At 49.4% G+C, this 24,213-nt stretch overlaps 1 protein-coding gene across 2 annotated transcripts; it reads left to right on the top strand.

Moving 5' to 3' along the window:
- Positions 1 to 1,878: 1,878 nt before the first annotated feature.
- On the top strand, positions 1,879 to 23,564 carry fxr2 (FMR1 autosomal homolog 2). 2 transcript variants are annotated; one of them, XM_079257677.1, is made up of 17 exons: positions 1,879 to 2,520; positions 5,415 to 5,467; positions 6,229 to 6,322; positions 10,599 to 10,670; positions 11,408 to 11,556; positions 11,715 to 11,808; positions 11,900 to 12,016; positions 17,619 to 17,789; positions 17,875 to 17,953; positions 18,064 to 18,173; positions 18,515 to 18,601; positions 20,125 to 20,344; positions 20,420 to 20,599; positions 20,692 to 20,883; positions 20,960 to 21,067; positions 21,137 to 21,225; positions 21,296 to 23,564. In XM_079257677.1, exons 1-17 carry the CDS (start codon positions 2,470 to 2,472, stop codon positions 21,404 to 21,406), a joined length of 1,977 nt encoding a protein of 658 aa, XP_079113803.1. In that variant the 5' UTR covers positions 1,879 to 2,469; the 3' UTR covers positions 21,407 to 23,564. The 2 variants fall into 2 exon arrangements, with proteins under 2 accessions (XP_079113803.1, XP_079113802.1); XM_079257676.1 differs by having other exon boundaries at positions 18,064 to 18,221.
- The last annotated feature ends 649 nt before the right edge of the window (positions 23,565 to 24,213 follow it).

The raw sequence follows: 24,213 nt of genomic DNA, 5'->3' as shown, positions 1-24,213 counted from the left end.
GAACTCCAAGGTACTTGTATTCCTCCACCACCTCCACCTCCTCTCCCAGGATGGAAACAGTGCTTTGTTTATTCTTCTTCCTCCTGAAGTCAACAATCATCTCTTTTGTTTTGCTGCTATTTAATATGAGATGATTGTCACCGGCTTCTGCTGAAGTGTCCTAGGGCAAGACAGTGAACCCCAAACTGCCCCCGATGTGCCTATCAGGGTATAAGTGTGTAGAATGAGTGTGTGGGTGAATGTGTGTGTGAATGGTGTGAATGGGTGAATGTGACAAGTAGTGTAAAGCGCTTTGAGTGTATGATTAGAAAAGCGCTATAGAAGTACAAGTCCATTTATGGATCTCTTCCAAATATGATCAAATAACCAGGCAATTTCAAAAGATATCAATTTTCGTATTTTATAAAAGGAAACCCTGTTATTCTGTTTGAACTTACAAAAGAAGGATGTTTCATGTTCTTATTGAGGGTTTGTAACGACGAGATCCAAACATTTCTCCATTAACATGTCCCATTTTGTCACAGAATGTCCAGATAACTAAGACACCATGTTTTGACCTGTAGTGTTGTTCAGAGCATGTTTCTGGGTGATTATGGATTATCTTAATTGTTTGCTGAATATTTAGAAGACTAGCTGGATATAAATAGATTAAACAGTCAAGCCCTGTATCCATAGTTTTTTTTCTGTACATATTTCAGCTTTATTGTTAATCTTTATTGTGAGTATTCATGAACAGCGTGGCTTCCCCCCATGACCCCTGCCCTCTCCTTTCTGCCTCTCACAGCTGTTTCTTCACATCTTGTCCATATCTCTTCTTCTTAGAGGCAGCGTTTCTGCTGCTAAGGAAGCATAACATTACCAACATTTACTTGTTTCCTCCTATTTCTCTCCTCTTGAAGTAAGTTAATGATTATGCAAGTGTGGCCAAGGTGATATAATTTTCCAAAAGGAAATATTTAAAAATCCATAAAAACTGTTTTCTTTCTGGTGTTTCTGCCATATAACTTTTATTTAAAGTAGAAGATACAGTTGTGCTCATATTTATTCATACCCTTTCATTAAAGAAGGAAAAAAACAGCTGCCTGTAAAATAAGCTGAAATTGACTAAAGTAATAAATTTTATGAAAATCATTGCATTATTTTCAAATTCTGGTTCAATAGAATTTTTAAAAAAAGCAAACAAATAAGATAATTTATTACATATTATGTCACTCATTAACTAATATTTTGTTGAACAATCCTTTAATGTTTCCGCTCCAGTCAGGTGTTTTCTGTTCCTCTCAGTCAGACTTCTACACCTGTTGACAGGTATTTTGTCCCACTGTTCCAACAGAAAAGTGCTCTAACTTGTCCAGGACCAATTTGTTTGTTTGTTTTTTCTTTATTCAACTCAATTAAATGAAAAAACAGTGTCTTATATTATTAAATTATATGTTTGCAATTTTTTTAGTTATTGTTCCTTTTTTAAGTCTCCAGTTATTTGAGTGACTGTTGTAAATTCAGCCTTTTCTTTAATGAAAGGGGATGAATACATTTGAGCACAACTGTATATAGTAACTCAGCTGTTTACACAAAGGCCAGTGGTCCTTGCTCATCAATGAGTGGGCAAAATTTGCTTCAGGAGCCAATCAATTCGAGTAAAATTATAACGGACACTGGAACAAACCAATGGATCATGTCAGGATCAGACTCCCTACATTTAATTGGTTTCGGCTGTGGACCAGCCCTTCTTTTCTTAACCAATGAACGACAGGAAAAAGTTGATTGTCCAGCCCTCTAACCAATCAGAACCCTGATTTCCGAAATGGGCGGGTCTTCGTCAGAAGGGGTGGGGTGTTCCAGGTCATTCAGTCCCTCTGATTCACTCTATCGGCGTGTGTTTGAGGGGACGGGCGGCTGGCGTGAGGAGTCGCCGGGCGGCACTACATTTCCAGCGCTTTTTGGGGAAATTACACCACAGCTTAAAGAAACGACCCCCGGTGACGAGTCCTGTGAAATTATTCAACGCAGCGTCAACGGAAGGCAGCCAGTAGCCTGCTAGCATCCCTAGAAGCTGACGGTGTTGATAGCCTAGCCTCCCAGCTAACCTCCTGCTAGCCTCCTCCTGCTGAAGCATCATTAGCCCGGTTCTCCTCCGCGCGCACGGCTCGTGGCCGACCCTTTTTCTCGTCGCGAGCTCCATTCAAACAAGAAAAGGGAGAAGAAGGAAAGCCAGACAGCAGTCCCCCCCCCTCTCAACTGGCTGCCTGAGACGGCGTCTGCGCTGCATTAGCGGACACCATCTCCCGTGCACCTCCCTGCACCTCCCTGCACCTCCTGCCCCTTCTCCACCCACCAGAAACACTGGAAATCCACAAGCGAGCGGACAGCGGCGACGGGCCGGCGAGGCTGGGGGCGGTGACGCTGCTGGACCCGCAGGGAGTCATCACGGCTTCGGACCAGCACAGCCGTGGGGATCTGCCGGCTGGCATGGACGGGCTGGCCGTGGAGGTCCGCGGCTCCAACGGGGCCTTCTACAAGGTAAACCCGCTTTAAACTGCTAGTTAGTAGTTGTTGAAGTTAAAAGTTGCATGGAGAAGCCAGAACCAGCTGGGCAGGGCTTGGTGATGCTGGTTCCGGGCTGGACGTGATGAACGGGACGGTCTGCTGCTCCATCAGGGATGGCTTAGCGGGGTGGGCTGCTAGCTGGGGTTAGCTGGAAGCTACGCACACTTTTCTCCTCATTTTGTCTATATTTATCCACAGGAACATGGCATTCCCACGAAGACCACCTTGTCGTTTAGATCAGGTCTGAAAAATGTACGTTTTTAGTCATTAAAGGAAGCGTTTTAAACAGCTGGTGAGGCAGCTGCTGTGATGGGATGCTACATGAAAGAAGCCAGAATTACACTGGAAGCTCAGGTTGTGTGTACGTGAACGCACCATGATCACCCTGCATGTTGGAGAGTAGAAACTTCTGCTCAGTTTCTGTTTCATTTCTGTCTAATCTAAACTTTATTTTTACTGCTGCCCTGCTACTCTGTATAGGACACATTAAAACTGATATTATTTAGAAAGAAAAGTCATGTGTAGGATTGATTTTTAGGTTATTCGTCACAATGGCTAAAACAGTTGGTCTCTTCTTTTTATGTTTTAATAAAGCACGTTTGTCTTTTAATAAAGCACGTTTCTTGGTCCACGAGGAGCTTCTTTTAGCTGGTGAGCCAACCACAGGACGGTCCGCCGATGAGCCTATATTTACCCTCATGCTGCTTCACCTGTTGTTCTGTTTTACTGGGTGACAGTTTGACTCTGGCGTGAATGGACATTTTCCATGAAACTCTGTTATGCCTGTTATCTCACAGCTCTCCTTCTGAACATGACAGTCTGTTAGTGACAATCTAAATGTCATTTCACAGGTTGTAGTTTGAGGATGGTGTTGAATGGATGTTTTCAGGAAAACGCAGCGGCTGTAGCGGGAAGTCCAACGCTGTGACCTCTTACCTCAAAAAGTTCATAGTTTTCCTTCTAATTTGTTTCTTGTAGTGAATGTTTGAAGGTGGTGGTTGCCATGCACACCGGGGCTGCTGGCTGGACGGCGAAGGGCTGTCACCTCCATCTCTTGCTTTCCTGCCCTTTGACCTGGAAGATTGTGCTGTATTATAAAAGAGGGATGCCAGCCCTTAGGTCTGAAAACGCTGCCGGGTTTGTAGTGGATGAGTAAAGAGTCACCTACTTCTCAGTCAGGTTTTTCCTGATGGATTTATAGTCTCAGTGATTGGTTTCATCACACAGCTGTTGGAAAGTTTTAGCTTTTGCAAATCCAAGATGCAACTAGAATGATTCCTAAGACGGGTGGATCTGGTGCCACGGTGATGCAGAAACGAATCGGCTGTAATTTGTGGATCACAATCATCTTTTTGCATAATTGTCCTCATGTATAGCCGAGTGAAACCACATGGAAAACTGGAAAAGATGTGTTGAGCGAGAGCGTACCCGTCTTCTCTTCGCGTTACATATTGAGATGTGCGCAAGCACGCCACCTGTTTTCATCTTGATCATACTGTTGGGTTAAGCTGGGTTAATTAAAGAGTTGCAGTAAATATTTACCTGATTTTACAATAAGTTAGGTTTATTCATTACAGCTATTCATTAAGTCATTATAGTTTCCAGGTGAAAGCTTTGCTGTTTAAATGTCATTGTTGTGAATTTGACTCCTTTTTTTTTTAGTTGTCATTCAGTGCACAATGGCCTTTAGTAGAAACTGTATTTAACGTCATGAATATGGTTTTGTTTATTTATTTCCATTGTTCCAGTGTGTGTTTCTGACAGCAGCTGCTCTGCTGAAGGGAAGCTGGAGGTCAAAGCTAGCGAGAGGTTTTGTCTCTGTCTCGGAATTTTCTACTTGAGCTCCAAAGAAACGTTCAGAAGCATTTTTATGACGTAGTTTCCAGAAAGAAGCCTGTGAAGTCCTTCAGCTTTTCCCATCTGCTTCATTTATTCATCATTTTATGATGAATCAAATCTAAAGACATCACAGAAGTTTTACAGGTGTTGGGGAATGTATTGATGGACAGTACTGGCGGCGATCTGGTGAATTTTCTGCTACCAAGAGTCTCTAATGGTGACATCGCCGTGCGACCCGCCGTCCTGCTTGTCAGACTTGGGGCAACAGCTGCAGCGACGTGCATCACAGCATTCATCATGTGTCGTTGTGGCCTACTACCCCTGGAGATGTTTGCTTCTAAGGATGTTTAAAGTTTTTCTCTCAGATCGATCCCCGGTCGGTCATGTCTGCTCTCCACTAGTATAAAGTCAGAGTTCCAGACTGTGTGCAGAAACTAATGAACCAATTAGAAAGCAGTTCTTGGACCAAACCTCCATAAGGCGAGTCCACACTGACCCGAGGCATGCTCGCAGCTGAAGATACTATCTGACCTCTGTCCCTTATATGGCCACTCACCGCGCCCACCCCGATCAGGTTTTCCTCATCACAGGGGGGTTAGGGTTGTGTCTGATGGCATGACGTGACAGATTTGTGAATGGTCAAGCAGCCGCTCGTCCATATCTGTCCGTTTCAGCAGAGAGCAAGAAACGCCGCCTTCCTCATACTTGTGAAGGCTCGTGGCATAAAATGATTGTCTTCCTGCTTCCACACACAAACCCGGCGACGGCTCATGCATTTTAATCCTGTTTGTCTACAGTAGCTGCATGTGGGGGAGGGAGGGAGGGAGGGAGGGGGGAGGTTTCCAGGCTGTCAGGAGGAGTCAGCGATGTCTTTACAGAAAAAGCCCAGGATGCTCTGTTCCTTGTTCCCTTCCAGGCTCAGTATCGATGCAGCTCGTCTGGGAGGGTGTTGACATGCAGAATGACCTCCCCACCCCCCTCTCCCCCTCTCCTTACACCTAAAGTTCTTCCTCTTTGCTTTTTTTTAGGGTTTCATCAAAGATGTTCACGAAGACTCGCTCACGATCGCGTTTGAAAACAAGTAAGTGGTTCCTTCCAACCTGAAGGGTCTGAACATGGGGAGGGGGGGGCTAAACTTGAACTGGACTGAGGAATGTGATGACTGGTCCAGGATTGGGTCGAAGGCACTTAAAATGTCCCTCTTCAGCACCTGTGCCTTGGATGCAGCTGTCCATACACCCCCCCAATCTCCTCCAACACCCCCATGCGTCCCTGCCATACATGTAGCATGACTTCCCCCTACTGTCCCTCTCCAACCCCCCCCACCCCTCTGGTCTCTGTATCTACATGGCTCTGAGTGGAGAAGAGGGCCTCCTAAAAATAGTGAAGCGAGGTATGCGAGGTGGGGGGGGGGGGTGGTAGCATGGTGGCCTGTGTCACTTTAGGAGCCTTCCCTCCCCCTCCTTCTCTCTTTACTTTCTCCGAGCACATGGAGCTTGTTAGCAGATAACGCAGGAATGATGCAGGTTTTTGGGGAAAATAGACTAAAATAGAACCTGAATCTGATGGATTTTATGAATGAATAGAAGAGTTTAACTCCTTGGCTGCTTTTATGCTTTCTGTTTACGGAAAGCCGATTTGTGCGCCCCTGGAGGACTCACAACACACCCCTCCGGGTACATCCACCCGGATGGGAGTTAATGAAATAAAAAGTGCCGTTTTTTCTGTTTGTATGTGGAGGAGGAATTAGGTGACGCGATGACGCCGTCACATCGGTGGGAATGAACGTGAAGTCGACATGTCGTGCCTGTAACCGCTTCTGTTTTTCTCATCCTGTCGTAGCTGGCAGCCAGAGAGACAGCTGCCCTTCAGCGACGTGCGGTTGCCTCCACCAGCCGACTACCACAAGGACATCGGCGAAGGCGAGGAGGTGGAGGTGAGGCTTTCCGTCGACAGCCGGGGGTGAAAGGAAACACATCAGATGATCAGGTTTAACGCATCATCTTAAAACAAGAAGTTTCAAAATAAGCAAACACAAGCTCAGGTGAACGTTTGGTGTTCTCCATCATGGCTGCTTATTTAACCCTTTAAACTCCGGTCGATCTTGGAGCCCCGCGCCGCAACCACACATAGCCAGCGTCGCAGAGACGGTTGTGTGTAAGTCTGTGTGATCAATCGTCCTCATATACCCATGTATACCCGCTCCAACACACCTGGCTTCGATTACATGGATCCAACAGCCAATGAGGTTCTGAGTAGTTTGTCAGTTGTGTTGGAACAGGGATACAATGAAAACCTGCAGGATTGTGGCCGTGGAGGACTGAAGCGGGACGCCCCTGGTTTAGGTGATCTACGGATGTTTTCCAGCATTTCTTCCCCGTCCAGGTTTATAGTCCAGCCGCTAAGTGCAGCGTTTATTCAGAGTCTAGACGGTAAATCCACTCAGTGGTTCATGATGACGCCATAATTTATCACATTTTCATCATAAATAAAGATTATTGTCGCTGAAACGTCGCTGAGAGACCCTGAAATAACCACTTCCTGTCTGACCAATCAGCGAGCTTAAATGGACGATGGCGTCCAATCAGGATCCTCTATGGCTGGAATGAAGCTAAGAAGACGTTTGTGATGCAGCTGAGGTGCTTTAGTGAGGACAGCAGGTAGATAGTAGCAGGAATCATGTGTAAAATGTGTGTGTGTGTGTTTCAGTGGCAGTCCCGACCTCAGCCTGGTTGGGAAGCTGTGATAGGACCCGTCTTAAAGCCGAATAAACCTCTAATGCTGCACACACGGAAAGGTTTTCTCAGATCGGACCGTTCGTTTGGTTTCTCCTGCGTCTCAGAGTTAGCTTTAAAATAGTGACACGATGTGAAATGTCACGTTGTTCATCTGATCCCGCTGATTTTATCGGTCAAGATGCATAAAACATGAGAAATTAAAGACTTCTGTCAGTCTTTTATTTTAACCCTTTCTAAAAACAATTCGCTGCTTTTTATTTCTTTTCCATTTAATTTCTCCACCATAGTTTGTTTAAACATGAGGGAAAAAACAGTTAAAGTAAAATAAAGCGACACTGAAACGTGTTTACAGAGACAGACGTCAGCTGTGGATTGATTCGCCATGTTGGCTGTAAACGGCGTTCAGGCGTGGCTCTCTTCTTTCATATCCATCTTATTCTGAGTGGTGTGTTCGCCTGCAGCAGCTTCATGGTCAGCGCTCAGAGAGGAAACTAGTCCTGTAGGGTGTCCTGTAGGGTGTCCTGTAGGGTGTCCTGTAGGTGTCCTGTAGGTGTCCTGTAGGGTGTCCTGTAGGTGTCCTGTAGGTGTCCTGTAGGGTGTCCTGTAGGGTGTCCTGTAGGTGTCCTGTAGGTGTCCTGTAGGTGTCCTGTAGGGTGTCCTGTAGGTGTCCTGTAGGGTGTCCTGTAGGTGTCCTGTAGGGTGTCCTGTAGGGTGTCCTGTAGGGTGTCCTGTGGGTGTCCTGTGGGTGTCCTGTGGGTGTCCTGTAGGGTGTCCTGCAGGGTGTCCTGTAGGGTGTCCTGTAGGGTGTCCTGTAGGTGTCCTGTAGGTGTCCTGTAGGGTGTCCTGTAGGTGTCCTGTGGGTGTCCTGTAGGTGTCCTGTAGGGTGTCCTGTAGGTGTCCTGTAGGGTGTCCTGTAGGGTGTCCTGTAGGTGTCCTGTAGGTGTCCTGTAGGTGTCCTGTAGGGTGTCCTGTAGGTGTCCTGTAGGGTGTCCTGTAGGGTGTCCTGTAGGTGTCCTGTAGGTGTCCTGTAGGTGTCCTGTAGGGTGTCCTGTAGGTGTCCTGTAGGGTGTCCTGTAGGGTGTCCTGTAGGGTGTCCTGTGGGTGTCCTGTGGGTGTCCTGTAGGGTGTCCTGTGGGTGTCCTGTAGGGTGTCCTGTAGGTGTCCTGTAGGGTGTCCTGTAGGGTGTCCTGTAGGGTGTCCTGTAGGTGTCCTGTAGGTGTCCTGTGGGTGTCCTGTAGGTGTCCTGTAGGGTGTCCTGTAGGGTGTCCTGTAGGGTGTCCTGTGGGTGTCCTGCGGGTGTCCTGTAGGGTGTCCTGTAGGGTGTCCTGTAGGGTGTCCTGTAGGGTGTCCTGCAGGGTGTCCTGCAGGGTGTCCTGTAGGGTGTCCTGCAGGGTGTCCTGCAGGGTGTCCTGTAGGGTGTCCTGTAGGGTGTCCTGTGGGTGTCCTGCAGGGTGTCCTGCAGGGTGTCCTGCAGGGTGTCCTGCGGGTGTCCTGCGGGTGTCCTGTAGGGTGTCCTGTAGGGTGTCCTGTAGGGTGTCCTGCGGGTGTCCTGCAGGGTGTCCTGTAGGGTGTCCTGTAGGGTGTCCTGCAGGGTGTCCTGTAGGGTGTCCTGCAGGGTGTCCTGCAGGGTGTCCTGCAGGGTGTCCTGCAGGGTGTCCTGTAGGGTGTCCTGTAGGTGTCCTGTGGGTTTCCTGCGGGTGTCCTGCAGGGTGTCCTGTAGGGTGTCCTGTAGGGTGTCCTGTAGGGTGTCCTGTAGGGTGTCCTGCGGGTGTCCTGCGGGTGTCCTGTGGGTGTCCTGCAGGGTGTCCTGCAGGGTGTCCTGCGGGTGTCCTGCGGGTGTCCTGCGGGTGTCCTGCAGGGTGTCCTGCAGGGTGTCCTGCGGGTGTCCTGCGGGTGTCCTGCGGGTGTCCTGCAGGGTGTCCTGCAGGGTGTCCTGTAGGGTGTCCTGTAGGGTGTCCTGCGGGTGTCCTGTAGGGTGTCCTGCGGGTGTCCTGTGGGTGTCCTGTAGGGTGTCCTGTAGGGTGTCCTGTAGGGTGTCCAGTAGGGTGTCCTGCGGGTGTCCTGCGGGTGTCCTGTAGGGTGTCCTGCGGGTGTCCTGCGGGTGTCCTGTAGGGTGTCCTGTAGGTGTCCTGTGGGTGTCCTGTGGGTGTCCTGCGGGTGTCCTGCGGGTGTCCTGCGGGTGTCCTGTAGGGTGTCCTGTAGGGTGTCCTGTAGGGTGTCCTGTAGGGTGTCCTGTGGGTGTCCTGCAGGGTGTCCTGCAGGGTGTCCTGCGGGTGTCCTGTAGGGTGTCCTGTAGGGTGTCCTGTAGGGTGTCCTGTAGGGTGTCCTGTAGGGTGTCCTGCGGGTGTCCTGTAGGGTGTCCTGCAGGGTGTCCTGCAGGGTGTCCTGCAGGGTGTCCTGTAGGGTGTCCTGTAGGGTGTCCTGTAGGGTGTCCTGCGGGTGTCCTGTGGGTTTCCTGCGGGTGTCCTGCAGGGTGTCCTGCAGGGTGTCCTGCGGGTGTCCTGCGGGTGTCCTGCAGGGTGTCCTGCAGGGTGTCCTGCGGGTGTCCTGCGGGTGTCCTGCAGGGTGTCCTGCAGGGTGTCCTGTAGGTGTCCTGTGGGTCCTTGCCGGTGTAGGATCTCCTTACTCACCTAACCCTACCCAAATCACTCAGTAACACAATAAAATCACACAATAAGCTCATCGTTGGGGAAAAAGTCATTATTGAAATTCGTTTTACCCAGTTTGATCACGTGATCAAAGTCTTTTTATAAAAGAAAGAAACAAAGTGAGTTATTTTTACTTGTAAGAAATGTTGCGTTTAGTCTTAAAGGTTTTGCAACAAAACCTTATTTGCATTCTCAGAGTTATAGTTTCCCACCGTTTTGGGTCATTAGACGGCAAAACAAGTTCATTTCTGCAAAGATACTGTAAAAAAACAGATTAATATTTTAGTTTTTTAACCCACTGCAATGTAAATGTGACTTAAACGTCTTTACAAGAAGCAAAACAAAATATAAAATAATTTGTTTCTATAAAACACACATTTTGGAGTTTGATGACTTCAGTTTCTTATAAAATTAGAATCTGCTCCTGCTGCAACACACCTGATTTAAATAAACTGGATCTCCACAGCTGGTCTGTTTTGGACCAGTTTGGAGCTCCAGGATCGGATTTGGAGATCGCTGCTGAAAGGGTGGAAGGAACGCCCAAAATAGTGGACAAAGCTTCAATGATGTCACGTTTGTGTTCCCTTCTCAGTGTGGGAGAAGCCGAAGCCACGTTTCCATAACACATTAAATGATATCATCTGCTGAGCGGTTTATATTGAATTATTTTTTTCATTTTATACTCTGTTTTATTTATTCATTTATTTAATATTAAAGTGTAAATAGTTTAATTCCAGCCTATTTTTTCCATCATTTTTACTGTATTATGTTAGTTTTTCTGTGATTGTAAATAAACGCAGGTGACGTTGCCCGTGTGTGTTCGCAGGTTTACTCCAGAGCCAACGAGCAGGAGCCATGTGGGTGGTGGCTGGCGCGGGTCAGGATGATGAAGGGAGAGGTGAGTGGCTGAAAGTTTCTGCCTGAAGCGGTGAAATAAGACGCCGCCAGCTCCTGAGGTCCAGCTGGGCTGTTTTCCTGTCTGTTTCATGATCCTGGAGGCCAAACACTCATCCTTCATGTAGACTCCGCCTCCCGTTTGTTCAGTCGGTTCTGCTGGATAATGTGTCCTGATGAGGACAGACATCGTACCGATTAACTCACACGCTGAATCAGATCAAAACGTGAGATTTTTCATGTCAGATTGTTAAACCAGGACTGAGTCCTGGTCTGCAGGTTGTAGACTGGCTCCACATGGTGTAAACCACATGGAGCTCTCTGATAGGAGCCAACCAGAACGTCCAACGCTGACTGATGGATTTAGCTCCACGTTTTACCCGTCTGGGATTTTTTAATCTTAGTCCTCTTCATTGACTTCTTAAAAAATTCATTTTCATTAATGTGAATCTAAAGATCAGCAAGTTGGGTCCTCGAGGGTCGATGTCCTGCAGGTACCCGACGTTTCCCTGCAGCAACACACCGGATTCAAATGCCTGGATCATTATAAAAAAACTTTCCAACACATTTACTTCAGTCTGGTGTGTTGCAGTAGAGAAAGATTCAGCACCTGCAGGGCTTCCGGCAGGACCACCTGAAGGACCGCTGGCCCCTGTTGACTGCATTGGGAGACCCCTGATCTTTGGTTTCATCTCTGTGCTCGTGTTGAACACGTCTCCTGTCTGCTCTTCTGTTTTTCAGTTCTACGTAATCGAGTACGCGGCGTGCGACGCCACCTACAACGAGATCGTCACATCGGAGCGCATCAGACCTCTGAACCCCAACAGCCCTTCGTCTAGAAACACTTTCCACAAAGTCCCCATCCCGGTCCCGGAAGACCTGAGGGACATGTGAGTGACAGAACCTCCCACAAACGTGCCTGATTGACTGTTTATCGGTTTAATCCACTTTTTATTCTTAAATACTTTTATTTCTGTGAAGCCTCACATGTCCATGTTGTTACGATGATTTTAAAGAATCTGAAGCAGATTATTTTATTTATCAACAGCTGTGCAAACGACAGCATTCACAAAGACTTCAGGAAAGCAATCGGAGCCAACTGCATCTTCTACAGCGCCCAAACACACGAGCTCATCGTGCTGGTCGGTTCCCTGGAGGCATATTCATGCTTTTTGTACATTTCATGTCTCTAGATGACAGTTTTTCATTTTAATCTGTTTTTCTTCTGGTCAGTCTACAAACGACACAACGGTAAAGCGTGCCGGCCTTCTCAGCGACATGCATTTCCGCAGCATCCGTACCAAGCTCATCCTCATGTCGAGGAACGAGGAAGCCACCAAACATTTGGAGGTAAACGCTCAACAGATCCTGGCGAGAGATTCCTCTTCCTGTTTCACAGCTTTTCTCCCCAAAACTTATAAATCTTTACACATCATTACCTTTTTTTTTTTTTACCCAAATCACTCAGTAACGCAATAAAATCACACAATAAGCTCATCGTTAGGAAAAAGTCATTATTCTAATTATTTTAACCCAGTTTGATCACGTGATCAGTCTTTTTATAAAAGTTATTTTCCATGTAAGAAATGTTGCGTTTAATCTTAAAGATTCAGCAACAGAACCTGATTGAGTTATAATTTACAAGATCATTTCTGCTACTGTAAAAAACTGATTATTATTTCAGTTTTTTAACCCATTGCAATGTAAATGTAATGTAAACTTCTTTATGAGAAACAAAACAACCTATAAAAATATGTTTCCATAAAACACATTTTGGAGTTTCAGTTTTTTATATTATTATTAAAAGTACTGAAATACTGCTTTTCGTCTAACATATTACATGGAAAGTAACTAATTTATGTTTATTTTCATAAAAAACAGACGTGATCCAGTTTTAAACAGATAAGTGGAATAATTCATATTTGGACATTTTTCCAGACTAAACTTGAAATTGGAATAAAATATTCCTGTTATTTTTCTACAGCAGTTTTTCGACTGAATGCCCTCAACATGGTATTTTGTTGCACCTTCAGAAAAACGTAAAGTTCTGCAAGAGGAAGGTTTTCCTGTAAAATCTTCCCGTTCGGTGCAACGTCCCTGATGACCTACCAGGGTTAAACGCTCAGCAGGCGATGAAATGACCTCCAGAAGGGATCAAGCTCTGTATTTTAAGCAGATTCTTTTTCCATCTTTTTATTTTTGGTACAGCTGAGAAGGAAAAAGCAAAAGTTTGGGAACCCTGTGTGGTTAGTTCCTGGCATCACAGCTTCAGGACGCCAGGCTTCATGTCCCTGTTGCAGGGTCTTCCTCCATCTTCCTCGCTAGGGGTTTCCTTCTTGCGTTCTTTGAGGTGTGTGTGCAGATTTTTCCCGACGTGAAGGTCAGGAGGGTGTGAAACCTTCAGCTTATGTTTCTTCAGGTTTGTGGCTTTTCAGGTGTGTTTAGGATCAATATTCTCTTCCCATCTTCAGCTTATTTCCAGATCTTTCATGTTGGCTTCCCTCTACGTGTGAAACGCTCGCTGTCACGCGACGACAAAGCATGATTCCTCCTCCAACATGCTTAATGTCCACAGGACTCCTTTCTCTAACGCTCCAGGCTTGTTTCCATGTTTAGATGCTGAATTTCATGCAGGTTGAGGTTTTCTTCTGCTGAATTCTCCACACAGGTCGAACTAAACAGCGTAAAATCAGACAGGAAACTACAAAACCCGGAATAAAAACGTTGAAATGTGTCTAAATTCTTCCACAGAACACAGATATTTATTTAAGGCCCTTTTTATCTTAGCGAAAAGGCAAGTGTGTGTTGTTTGCATGTAGACCACACCAGACCAAAGTCCCAGTCCTCCTCCAGCGCCGTCTCAAACCTTCGGAGGCGTATCGATCATCGGGTGCGTGTCATCTCTGTGCCGCTGCTGTTGGTAGAAATGTTGCCTGAGAAGCAGGTTTTACTCAAACCAACCGGGAAACTTAAAGTTTCAGCCGGACGGAGCGAAGATGGCGGTCGTCGTGCGGTTGGTGAGTCCGAACAGAACCCGATCGGCTGGATCATCGTCGCCTAAAGATTCACGTTCACGTTGACACAATTCAGCTTCCTGTTGACGACCGCTCGTCTCCAGTTCCCCGTCTCAAACCTTTGTGGTTTTGTCCGCCTAAAACTCCGTTACCATGGAAACCAGTGGTTGAAAGGAACATGTTGCGCTGGTGAAGTGATAGTAGGGTTCTGTGTAGGTGATGTGAACGCACGTTTGATCTCTGGATCACTTCCAACGATAATACGGTTTGTTGGTAGCCGTGTGACCGCGCTTCATGGCCGACGGTCTCGGTCCAGACCTCTGTGTGTGTGTCGGTGTTTCACCTGCATCCAGACCTGTGTGTGTGTGTGTCGGTGTTTCACCTGCATCCAGACCTCTGTGTGTGTGTGTCGGTGTTTCACCTGCATCCAGACCTCTGTGTGTGTGTCGGTGTTTCACCTGCATCCAGACCTCTGTGTGTGTGTGTCGGTGTTTCACCGGCATCCAGACCTCTGTGTGTGTGTCGGTGTTTCACCGGCATCCAGACCTGTGTGTGTGTGTGTCGGTGTTTCACCTGCATCCAGACCTCTGTGTGTGTGTGTCGGTGTTTCACCTGCATCCAGACCTGTGTGTGTGTGTCGGTGTTTCACCGGCATCCAGACCTCTGTGTGTGTGTGTCGGTGTTTCACCTGCATCCAGACCTGTGTGTGTGTGTCGGTGTTTCACCTGCATCCAGACCTCTGTGTGTGTGTGTCGGTGTTTCACCTGCATCCAGACCTGTGTGTGTGTGTCGGTGTTTCACCTGCATCCAGACCTGTGTGTGTGTGTCGGTGTTTCACCTGCATCCAGACCTGTGTGTGTGTGTCGGTGTTTCACCGGCATCCAGACCTGTGTGTGTGTGTCGGTGTTTCACCGGCATCCAGACCTCTGTGTGTGTGTGTCGGTGTTTCACCTGCATCCAGACCTGTGTGTGTGTGTCGGTGTTTCACCGGCATCCAGACCTCTGTGTGTGTGTGTCGGTGTTTCACCTGCATCCAGACCTGTGTGTGTGTGTCGGTGTTTCACCGGCATCCAGACCTGTGTGTGTGTGTCGGTGTTTCACCTGCATCCAGACCTCTGTGTGTGTGTGTCGGTGTTTCACCGGCATCCAGACCTCTGTGTGTGTGTGTCGGTGTTTCACCTGCATCCAGACCTGTGTGTGTGTGTCGGTGTTTCACCTGCATCCAGACCTGTGTGTGTGTGTCGGTGTTTCACCTGCATCCAGACCTCTGTGTGTGTGTCGGTGTTTCACCTGCATCCAGACCTGTGTGTGTGTGTGTCGGTGTTTCACCTGCATCCAGACCTCTGTGTGTGTGTCGGTGTTTCACCTGCATCCAGACCTGTGTGTGTGTGTGTCGGTGTTTCACCTGCATCCAGACCTGTGTGTGTGTGTCGGTGTTTCACCTGCATCCAGACCTGTGTGTGTGTGTCGGTGTTTCACCTGCATCCAGACCTGTGTGTGTGTGTCGGTGTTTCACCGGCATCCAGACCTGTGTGTGTGTGTGTGTGTGTGTCGGTGTTTCACCGGCATCCAGACCTGTGTGTGTGTGTGTCGGTGTTTCACCTGCATCCAGACCTGTGTGTGTGTGTGTGTCGGTGTTTCACCTGCATCCAGACCTCTGTGTGTGTGTGTGTGTGTGTCGGTGTTTCACCGGCATCCAGACCTGTGTGTGTGTGTCGGTGTTTCACCTGCATCCAGACCTCTGTGTGTGTGTGTGTGTGTGTCGGTGTTTCACCGGCATCCAGACCTGTGTGTGTGTGTGTCGGTGTTTCACCTGCATCCAGACCTCTGTGTGTGTGTGTGTGTGTGTCGGTGTTTCACCTGCATCCAGACCTCTGTGTGTGTGTGTCGGTGTTTCACCGGCATCCAGACCTGTGTGTGTGTGTGTGTGTGTGTCAGTGTTTCACCGGCATCCAGACCTGTGTGTGTGTGTGTCGGTGTTTCACCGGCATCCAGACCTGTGTGTGTGTGTCGGTGTTTCACCTGCATCCAGACCTGTGTGTGTGTGTGTCGGTGTTTCACCGGCATCCAGACCTGTGTGTGTGTGTGTCGGTGTTTCACCGGCATCCAGACCTCTGTGTGTGTGTGTGTCGGTGTTTCACCTGCATCCAGACCTGTGTGTGTGTGTGTCGGTGTTTCACCGGCATCCAGACCTCTGTGTGTGTGTGTGTGTGTGTGTCGGTGTTTCACCGGCATCCAGACCTGTGTGTGTGTGTGTCGGTGTTTCACCTGCATCCAGACCTGTGTGTGTGTGTGTCGGTGTTTCACCGGCATCCAGACCTCTGTGTGTGTGTGTGTGTGTGTGTCGGTGTTTCACCGGCATCCAGACCTGTGTGTGTGTGTGTCGGTGTTTCACCTGCATCCAGACCTGTGTGTGTGTGTCGGTGTTTCACCGGCATCCAGACCTGTGTGTGTGTGTGTCGGTGTTTCACCGGCATCCAGACCTGTGTGTGTGTGTGTGTCGGTGTTTCACCTGCATCCAGACCTCTGTGTGTGTGTCGGTGTTTCACCTGCATCCAGACCTCTGTGTGTGTGTCGGTGTTTCACCTGCATCCAGACCTGTGTGTGTGTGTGTCGGTGTTTCACCGGCATCCAGACCTGTGTGTGTGTGTGTCGGTGTTTCACCGGCATCCAGACCTCTGTGTGTGTGTGTGTGTGTGTGTCGGTGTTTCACCGGCATCCAGACCTCTGTGTGTGTGTGTGTGTGTGTGTCGGTGTTTCACCGGCATCCAGACCTGTGTGTGTGTGTGTCGGTGTTTCACCTGCATCCAGACCTGTGTGTGTGTGTCGGTGTTTCACCGGCATCCAGACCTGTGTGTGTGTGTCGGTGTTTCACCGGCATCCAGACCTGTGTGTGTGTGTGTCGGTGTTTCACCGGCATCCAGACCTGTGTGTGTGTGTCGGTGTTTCACCGGCATCCAGACCTGTGTGTGTGTGTGTCGGTGTTTCACCTGCATCCAGACCTGTGTGTGTGTGTGTCGGTGTTTCACCGGCATCCAGACCTCTGTGTGTGTGTCGGTGTTTCACCGGCATCCAGACCTGTGTGTGTGTGTGTCGGTGTTTCACCGGCATCCAGACCTGTGTGTGTGTGTGTCGGTGTTTCACCGGCATCCAGACCTGTGTGTGTGTGTGTCGGTGTTTCACCGGCATCCAGACCTGTGTGTGTGTGTCGGTGTTTCACCTGCATCCAGACCTGTGTGTGTGTGTGTCGGTGTTTCACCGGCATCCAGACCTGTGTGTGTGTGTGTCGGTGTTTCACCGGCATCCAGACCTGTGTGTGTGTGTGTCGGTGTTTCACCGGCATCCAGACCTCTGTGTGTGTGTGTCGGTGTTTCACCGGCATCCAGACCTGTGTGTGTGTGTGTCGGTGTTTCACCGGCATCCAGACCTCTGTGTGTGTGTCGGTGTTTCACCTGCATCCAGACCTGTGTGTGTGTGTGTCGGTGTTTCACCGGCATCCAGACCTGTGTGTGTGTGTGTCGGTGTTTCACCGGCATCCAGACCTGTGTGTGTGTGTGTCGGTGTTTCACCGGCATCCAGACCTGTGTGTGTGTGTGTCGGTGTTTCACCGGCATCCAGACCTCTGTGTGTGTGTGTCGGTGTTTCACCGGCATCCAGACCTGTGTGTGTGTGTGTCGGTGTTTCACCGGCATCCAGACCTGTGTGTGTGTGTCGGTGTTTCACCGGCATCCAGACCTGTGTGTGTGTGTGTCGGTGTTTCACCGGCATCCAGACCTGTGTGTGTGTGTGTCGGTGTTTCACCTGCATCCAGACCTGTGTGTGTGTGTGTGTCGGTGTTTCACCTGCATCCAGACCTGTGTGTGTGTGTCGGCCCAGCCGGTGTCAGCAGGACCTGCGCCACATCTTTAACATCTTTTCTGACTGCTTCTCCTTCTTAGACAAGTAAGCAGTTAGCTTCAGCGTACCAGGAAGAGGTCCGAGTCCGGGAGGACCTGATGGGCCTCGCCATCGGCTCTCATGGTGCCAACATCCAGCAGGCGAGGAAGGTTCCGGGCGTAACGGCCATCGAGCTGGAGGAGGAAAGCTGCACGTTCCGGATCTACGGCGAGGTGAACCATCGACCGAGCCTGCGCTCCACTGGACTCGTCCTGATGTGAGAAGTGACCTTCTGCACGTTCCTATTTGATGTTTCAGACCCCGGAGGCAGTGAAACAGGCGAGGGAGTATCTGGAGTTTAAAGAGGACTACTTTCAGGTACCCAGGAACCTCGTCGGTGAGTGAGCAGGCTGCTTTTCCCCATCCGTACATCATAACATGAACCACTGTTCACACCGTTCTCTGCTCCTTTTCGCGCTCTTTCCGTCCCTTTCAACTGTCTGGCAGGCAAAGTCATCGGCAAGAATGGGAAAGTCATCCAGGAGATCGTGGACAAGTCGGGCGTGGTCCGCGTCCGCATCGAAGGAGACAATGACAAAAAGCTTCCCCGGGAGGAGGTAGGCAGGCAGGGGGCTGGCAGAGACGACACTGCTGGCAGTAAAGAGGTGAATGGACCGTTCGGCTGCTCCCCCCCCCCCGCTCTTGTCCCTGCAACCCCCTACCCCGCCGTAAACATGTTGCTGTTTCATTCCTGCTGCTGCTTCGTGTTTCTGCGGCTTGTCCTTCAGCTTTCGTTGCTTCCAGCACACAGCGTAACTTTGTTAGAGCAGCTGTGGGGGGGCTTAGCTGCTGGGTGTATTCTATAATGTGACGTGCTTCTATTAAATCTGCTTCAGTTCTGTTTGTTTTTAGTAGTCCACAAACCAGCTGCTTTAACTCTTTGCTCTTCGTCCATCAGGGCATGGTTCCCTTTGTGTTCGTGGGAACTAAAGAAAACATCAGCAACGCTCAGGCTCTGTTGGAGTACCACGTCTCTTATCTTCAGGTTGGTTGAGCTCCTGTTTTCACCAGCAGATGGCAGCAAAACTCTCTTTTCTTCTGAAAGCCGAACGTACATCTCCAACTTGTCCTTCTGTAACTCGTACGCATGGTAAATAAATGTCGCAGAATCATTCGTCTCCCATCGGTCACCTGTCCAGCTCCGACATGAGGGGGGGGGGCTGCTGAGAGGGCCTCTTTTTGCCCTTACCTCATGTGCTTTTATAAATAGCCCCTTCTGTGTGGGGGTGGGGTGAAGGGGACACCAGGGGATAGATTACCAGCTATCTGGACCCTCTGCTTTCAAAAATAACCCCAAGCCCTCCCCCTTCCGTTCCTCGCCTCGGTTCTTTCACACCTCCCTTGAGGTTCAGCTGTCATTGGTGGAGTCAGCTGTCACACGGGGAGATGGGACCCCCCCCCCCCCACCTTTCTGGAGCTGGAACGGGAGCTTCAGTTTGATAAGTTTTGTAACTGGAACAACTTCAGGTACAAATGAAAAGCGCAGTTTCATGCTGAACACTGAAAAACACGTCAGTTTTACAAGTAGAAAACATTTTACACACCGACTGAAGCACCAATCAGATTCCTCTCATCCCAACCAACCATGGACAGATCTGGAAAGTTGAAGAAATGTTAGCAGAATTAGTACGGAGATAGGATGGAGCTGTTCTCACAGTGTCAAAGTGGACTTGTAGACAGGAAACCTTAGCTCAGCTCCATTTATGTTTTAGCATTTTAAACCTGACCGGTCTTTACTGACTTGCAGTGTCTGTCTCGTCTCATCTGACTTGTGCTGTGTGGCGCTTTGCCTTGTCTTCTCTGACCTGACCTGTCATGTCTGACTTGTCCTGACCTGAGACATACGATTTAAATGACACGATGCTTTGTGACTTCATGCTCGCTTGTTTAACAGTCACAGCGGATACGGTGAGGACGGGACGATAAACTGGGGAGATTTTAACCTTCTGGTTTCATCGCCGGCTGAATAAACTGACCGAACAGCTGAACGGCTTTAGGATCTGTGACTTAAAGCTGCAGAAAAGCATCTCTAACATGTTATTCTGTGAATAAACTCTTTACCAAACACATGTAGGATGTTGTTAGTCAGCGATGTGGTTCTCATCCTAACCTCTGACAGTCCAGTCAGTCCATATAAACGTTGAAAACTCCGACGTAATCGTTTACGATGAAGAAAGAAATTCCTCTTTTCTTCCTGCTGTTGTGAAATCTTTGTTTTTGCTCGATGCACCTGTTGCCAGGTGATGTTCATGACTCGTCTCACATCCTCTCTGACGTCTTCCAGCTGTAGTGAGGGCGTGCTGAAGGGTTAGATTCCCCAGCAGCGAGTTCTGCAGGAAAACCTTCCACCTAGTGGTGGACCTGCGTGCTGAGCCGGTTTTAAAGCTGCAGCTTCAAACGATTCGGGAAAATCCCACCGGCTGAATCCGAAGCACAGAAACGTTGAAGTCTTTTTTTATTTTCACGTTTCACTCTAACCTCTGACCTACACCTGTTTCCCGGCCGTAGGAGGTGGAGCAGCTGCGCCTGGAGCGCCTCCAGATTGACGAGCAGCTCCGTCAGATCGGGGTCGGCTACCGTGCTCCCCCCAGCCGGACCGGGGGCCCCGGCGGCGACCGGGAGAAAGGCTACATGACGGATGAGAGCAGCAACTCCCTCCACGCTTCGCGTAGTTACGGGGGCCGCGGCCGGGGACGGCGCACCTCCAACAGCCAGTACTCCGGATACGGTGAGGACGGGACGATAAACTGGGGAGATTTTAACCTTCTGGTTTCATCCTGACGTGTTTGTTCGCTTCCATCAGGAACAAACTCTGAGCTGTCCAACGCCTCCGAGTCCGAGGACGTCGCTGAGCGTGACCAGAGGCCCCGAGGCATCGGCGGCGACGAGAGAGGCTCCAGACGGGGCGGCAGGGGCCGAGGCGCCAGCTCGGGGCGAGGCCGTGGGGGGGCCGGATCCAAGCCTTCTAACTCCATCAGCTCAGGTAGATGGTTGTCTGTGTCAGCGATGCGACGGCGCCGCGTAGAGGCAGCGGCGTGTCGGCAGCGGGCTCTGACTTCTCTGTGACGCCTGCAGTGCTGCGGGACCCCGACAGCAACCCGTACTCCCTGCTGGAGGGGGAGGGAGAGCTGGCGGACGCAGACATGAGCGAGGGCATGGGAGACCGCCGCAGACGATCCCGGCGCCGCCGCAACGACCAGGAGCCCAGCGTGATGGACGCCGCGGGCGAGTCGGACAGCCAGGCGGGCCCCAGCGAGAACGGGCTGGGTGAGGCCGCGCTCGTCCTTTCCTTTCCCCAAACATCAGAACAGCTCATCAACAACTCTGTTTGTAAACCCGTCAGATGAAGAGGCCCGACCGCAGCGCCGCAACCGAAGCCGCCGCCGCCGTAACCGTGGCAACCGCCCCGAGGGAGGTTCAACCAGCCGGGACAGGCAGCCGGGGGAAAATGGTAAGTCCGAGCCGTCGGCGTCTCTCCTCTCCCGGGATGCTCCGGCTCACGGATGCGGCTGTTTTCCAGTGACTGTAGCCGACTACATATCCCGACCCGAGTCCCAGAGCAGGCAGAACGTCCCCCAGAAGGAAAACCACGTCGCACCTGAGCCCAAGGTAGCACGCCCCCCCTCACCGCTACCTACCTCTGCACGGATCACAACCGTAACCTCTGTCCTCTCCTCAGGAAAACGGCACCAGTGCCAAGACGGACGAGCGAACGCCCTCCAAGCGTTCCCCCAGCAAAAGCATGACCTCGGCCGGCGAGACCCTGACTCTGGTCAACGGGGTGTCATAAAGCCACGGCCCCCCTCGCTCCTCGCGATTCAAGTCCAGAGCAAGACTCCATGGCAAACTGTGTCCCTGCTTGCATTAACTTAAAACCTTAAACAGATGAGTGAAAAGTACCTGACAAAATACCTGAGTTCTACTACGAGAGTGAAAAAGTACAAAAAAACGACAAACGCATCTACTTAAAACACACGTTAACGGTGTACGCTATCCTATCTATCAGTACTTAGTGCTTATTTAAAAAACAACTAGCTTGCCAAACAGAGCTGGTGGATATGACTTGATTTCTGAAAATACCTGAAACACAGAAACAGGACGAGACTTTTTCTTTTTCTCTCTTTCCTTTGGAAAACGGTTGTCTTTGTGTCCTTCTTTACGTTAACCTTAATTTAGTTCATTGTTTATCACTGGTTTGGACTCGGCGGTTGCTCTCTCAACCAAAACAGACGCGTCTCGGTGTAAAAACCACGTGGAGGACTGCGAGGAGCGTTGTACGCCTACGGTCCAAAAACCGCTTCACACACTGAACCTGCGAGTAAAGACGGACAGATAGCGGATGTTGACAGACATTGTGCCTTGAATTTGAAAAAAAAAAAAAAAAAAAAAAAGAATATAATAAACTTGAGTTTTTCCATTAAGTTGTTTTTTGTTTCCCGAGAGGAAGGTTATATTTTTATTTGAAGGGGGGAACAGACCTGCGATGAGTGAAATGGAGGAACCAGAAACGGGGGGAGCGGCTGACCAGTGTGAGGAAAATAAACACAAAAAGTTTGGTGCCAAACAAAATTCAAGGCGCTTGTCCTCATTCCAGGGATGGACGGCGTTTGGGAGGAAGGGGGGCGAGGCAAAAAAAACGATAACTGCCCTGAGACGTGTCGCTGCTTCTCCCTCTGTTGCCTGTTGTTCAGGCCTTTGGGGGGGGGTCCAGGGCTGCACCTGCACCGCCTTGTAAACAGGACAGGCTGAGACCAGAAAGATGGCGAACCTGAACCTTATTAGACCGGAGAAGAACTGAACCGCGGCTCTTTTCTCTGTCGGAGGCGGCGAGCTTCAGCCACACTGCGGCGCTGCTCCAGACGCACCACGTGAGACGGGGGTCAAACAAAACCAGAGCCAACCTGACAGGTACACATACGTACGCTAAGCGCACGCGCCGTTGACGTGGCGCCAAACGTAGGGCGGACGGGACCGAAACAACCCGAAAGCGAGGCGTCAGTTTGGGTAAGAGACGGACTGGAAAACCTCAGTGGCGCTCTGCTCATGTTGTTACTGTTGTCTTGGTTACCGCTCTCAAAATTAAATTTTAATTTCCTCTTTTTTTTTTTTGTTGAGATTTCCACATCGTAGAACAATATGAAATAAAACATTGAAGTGAAATCAGCCTCTTCTGTGGAGATGAACTTTGATTTCTCTGTCTTGTGAGTTTGCGGTCTCTTTTTCTACCCTGCATGGCCTTTAGTTACTGAGTGTTCCAGGTGGTGCCTGTCCTGTGCATGAGGATAAGAGGGGGTGTATTAATCTGACTTACAAAGCCATCGTTTCATTCACTAGAATCGCTGCTAATGTACACACTGAATGTCCAAACTAACGTAGAAACTCCGCCTTGGGGAGAGAACAACTTGACTTGTGACTGAACCGACATCTTTTCTTCCCGCTCTGCTCATCTGCCCTGAACGCCCCACGTTTCCCCCGCAGTCAGAAAAAGGGAAGCAGTTCCTTTGCAAGTTTTTCAGAGTCTCAAAGTATTAAAACCAAGGGCAACGCTGTGCATGACCAAAGGTTTTGAGAGACAGATGGGGAGCACGGTTGACTGGAGATGACCCAGATGCTGCTGTTGTACATTTCTGCTCACCTCTACGTTGTGTTTTAGAGGAACGAACGAGCACTTGAGTATTTGTACTTTTGGTTCCAGTTGCATGTGTGCGAGTGGAGACCGAAGCCCTGTTTGGTATGTTTGTGTTTGCCTTTATACCTCATTGTGTGAGTACTGTATTCCCTCATGTATGCCCCCCCCCCGCGTCGTTTTTGAAAGGCTGCTGTGTTTGTATGTGTGTGTTTGTGTGTGAATGGCGGTTGTACAGTCGACTCCTCACTGTCAGATTTTTGTCTCTGGTTTTCTCACTCATGTTCTGATGGCAATAAAGGACTTTTCATTGTTTGGTATCCGTTTTCTGCAGCAGTGTGTTCTGTTTAGTGCAAACCTCTGTCTTCTCCTAAGTCTGCCAGAGTTTCTCTGGCAGAACGAAGAGCTCGGAAAAGGCCAAATGAAGGCTCATTTTAAATGTTTACTCAGGTTTACAGCAGGAGTGGACTTTACACCTGATTCAGACTGTCACACTGCTGTCATAAGCATAAAGCACGGCAGTGGTAGGATCATGCTGTAGAGCTTTATTCTCCTTGAAATAAAGTATCAAAAGCCTCATTTCCACCACAGGGTCCGGCTCAAGATGGCACAGTCTGGTTTGGCCGACCCTGGTTTGTGCCTTACCGAGTAGAGGGGGTGTAGGGCAGCTAGCGAGAGCTATGCATTAGCCAGACGCCTTTCCTAAATTCTGATAGACAAACATAACGAAACGAAGGAAGTCCAGCCGCTTTATTTCGTGGTTCCCACGTTATTCCTGTTTGCCGCAGAAGGTTATGACCTTCCTACCCATCAGTCGATAGCAGTCTGCAAAGATCTGCCCTTCTGGGTCAGACTGGTTACCGACAGAAGGCTCTTATAAGGACAGCAGGGATATTTATCAGATATTTTAGCATCTTTCCCAGCGTTTGCCTGTGTAAACCTGCACTGAGCCGGACCCCTTGTTGGACACG

This window comes from Telmatherina bonti (assembly GCF_933228915.1).
Source record: "Telmatherina bonti genome assembly, chromosome: 18".
NCBI classification, from domain to species: Eukaryota; Metazoa; Chordata; class Actinopteri; order Atheriniformes; family Telmatherinidae; genus Telmatherina; species Telmatherina bonti.
The sequence above is the reverse complement of the archived record's forward strand: the minus strand, read 5'-3'. Positions and strand labels throughout refer to the sequence as shown.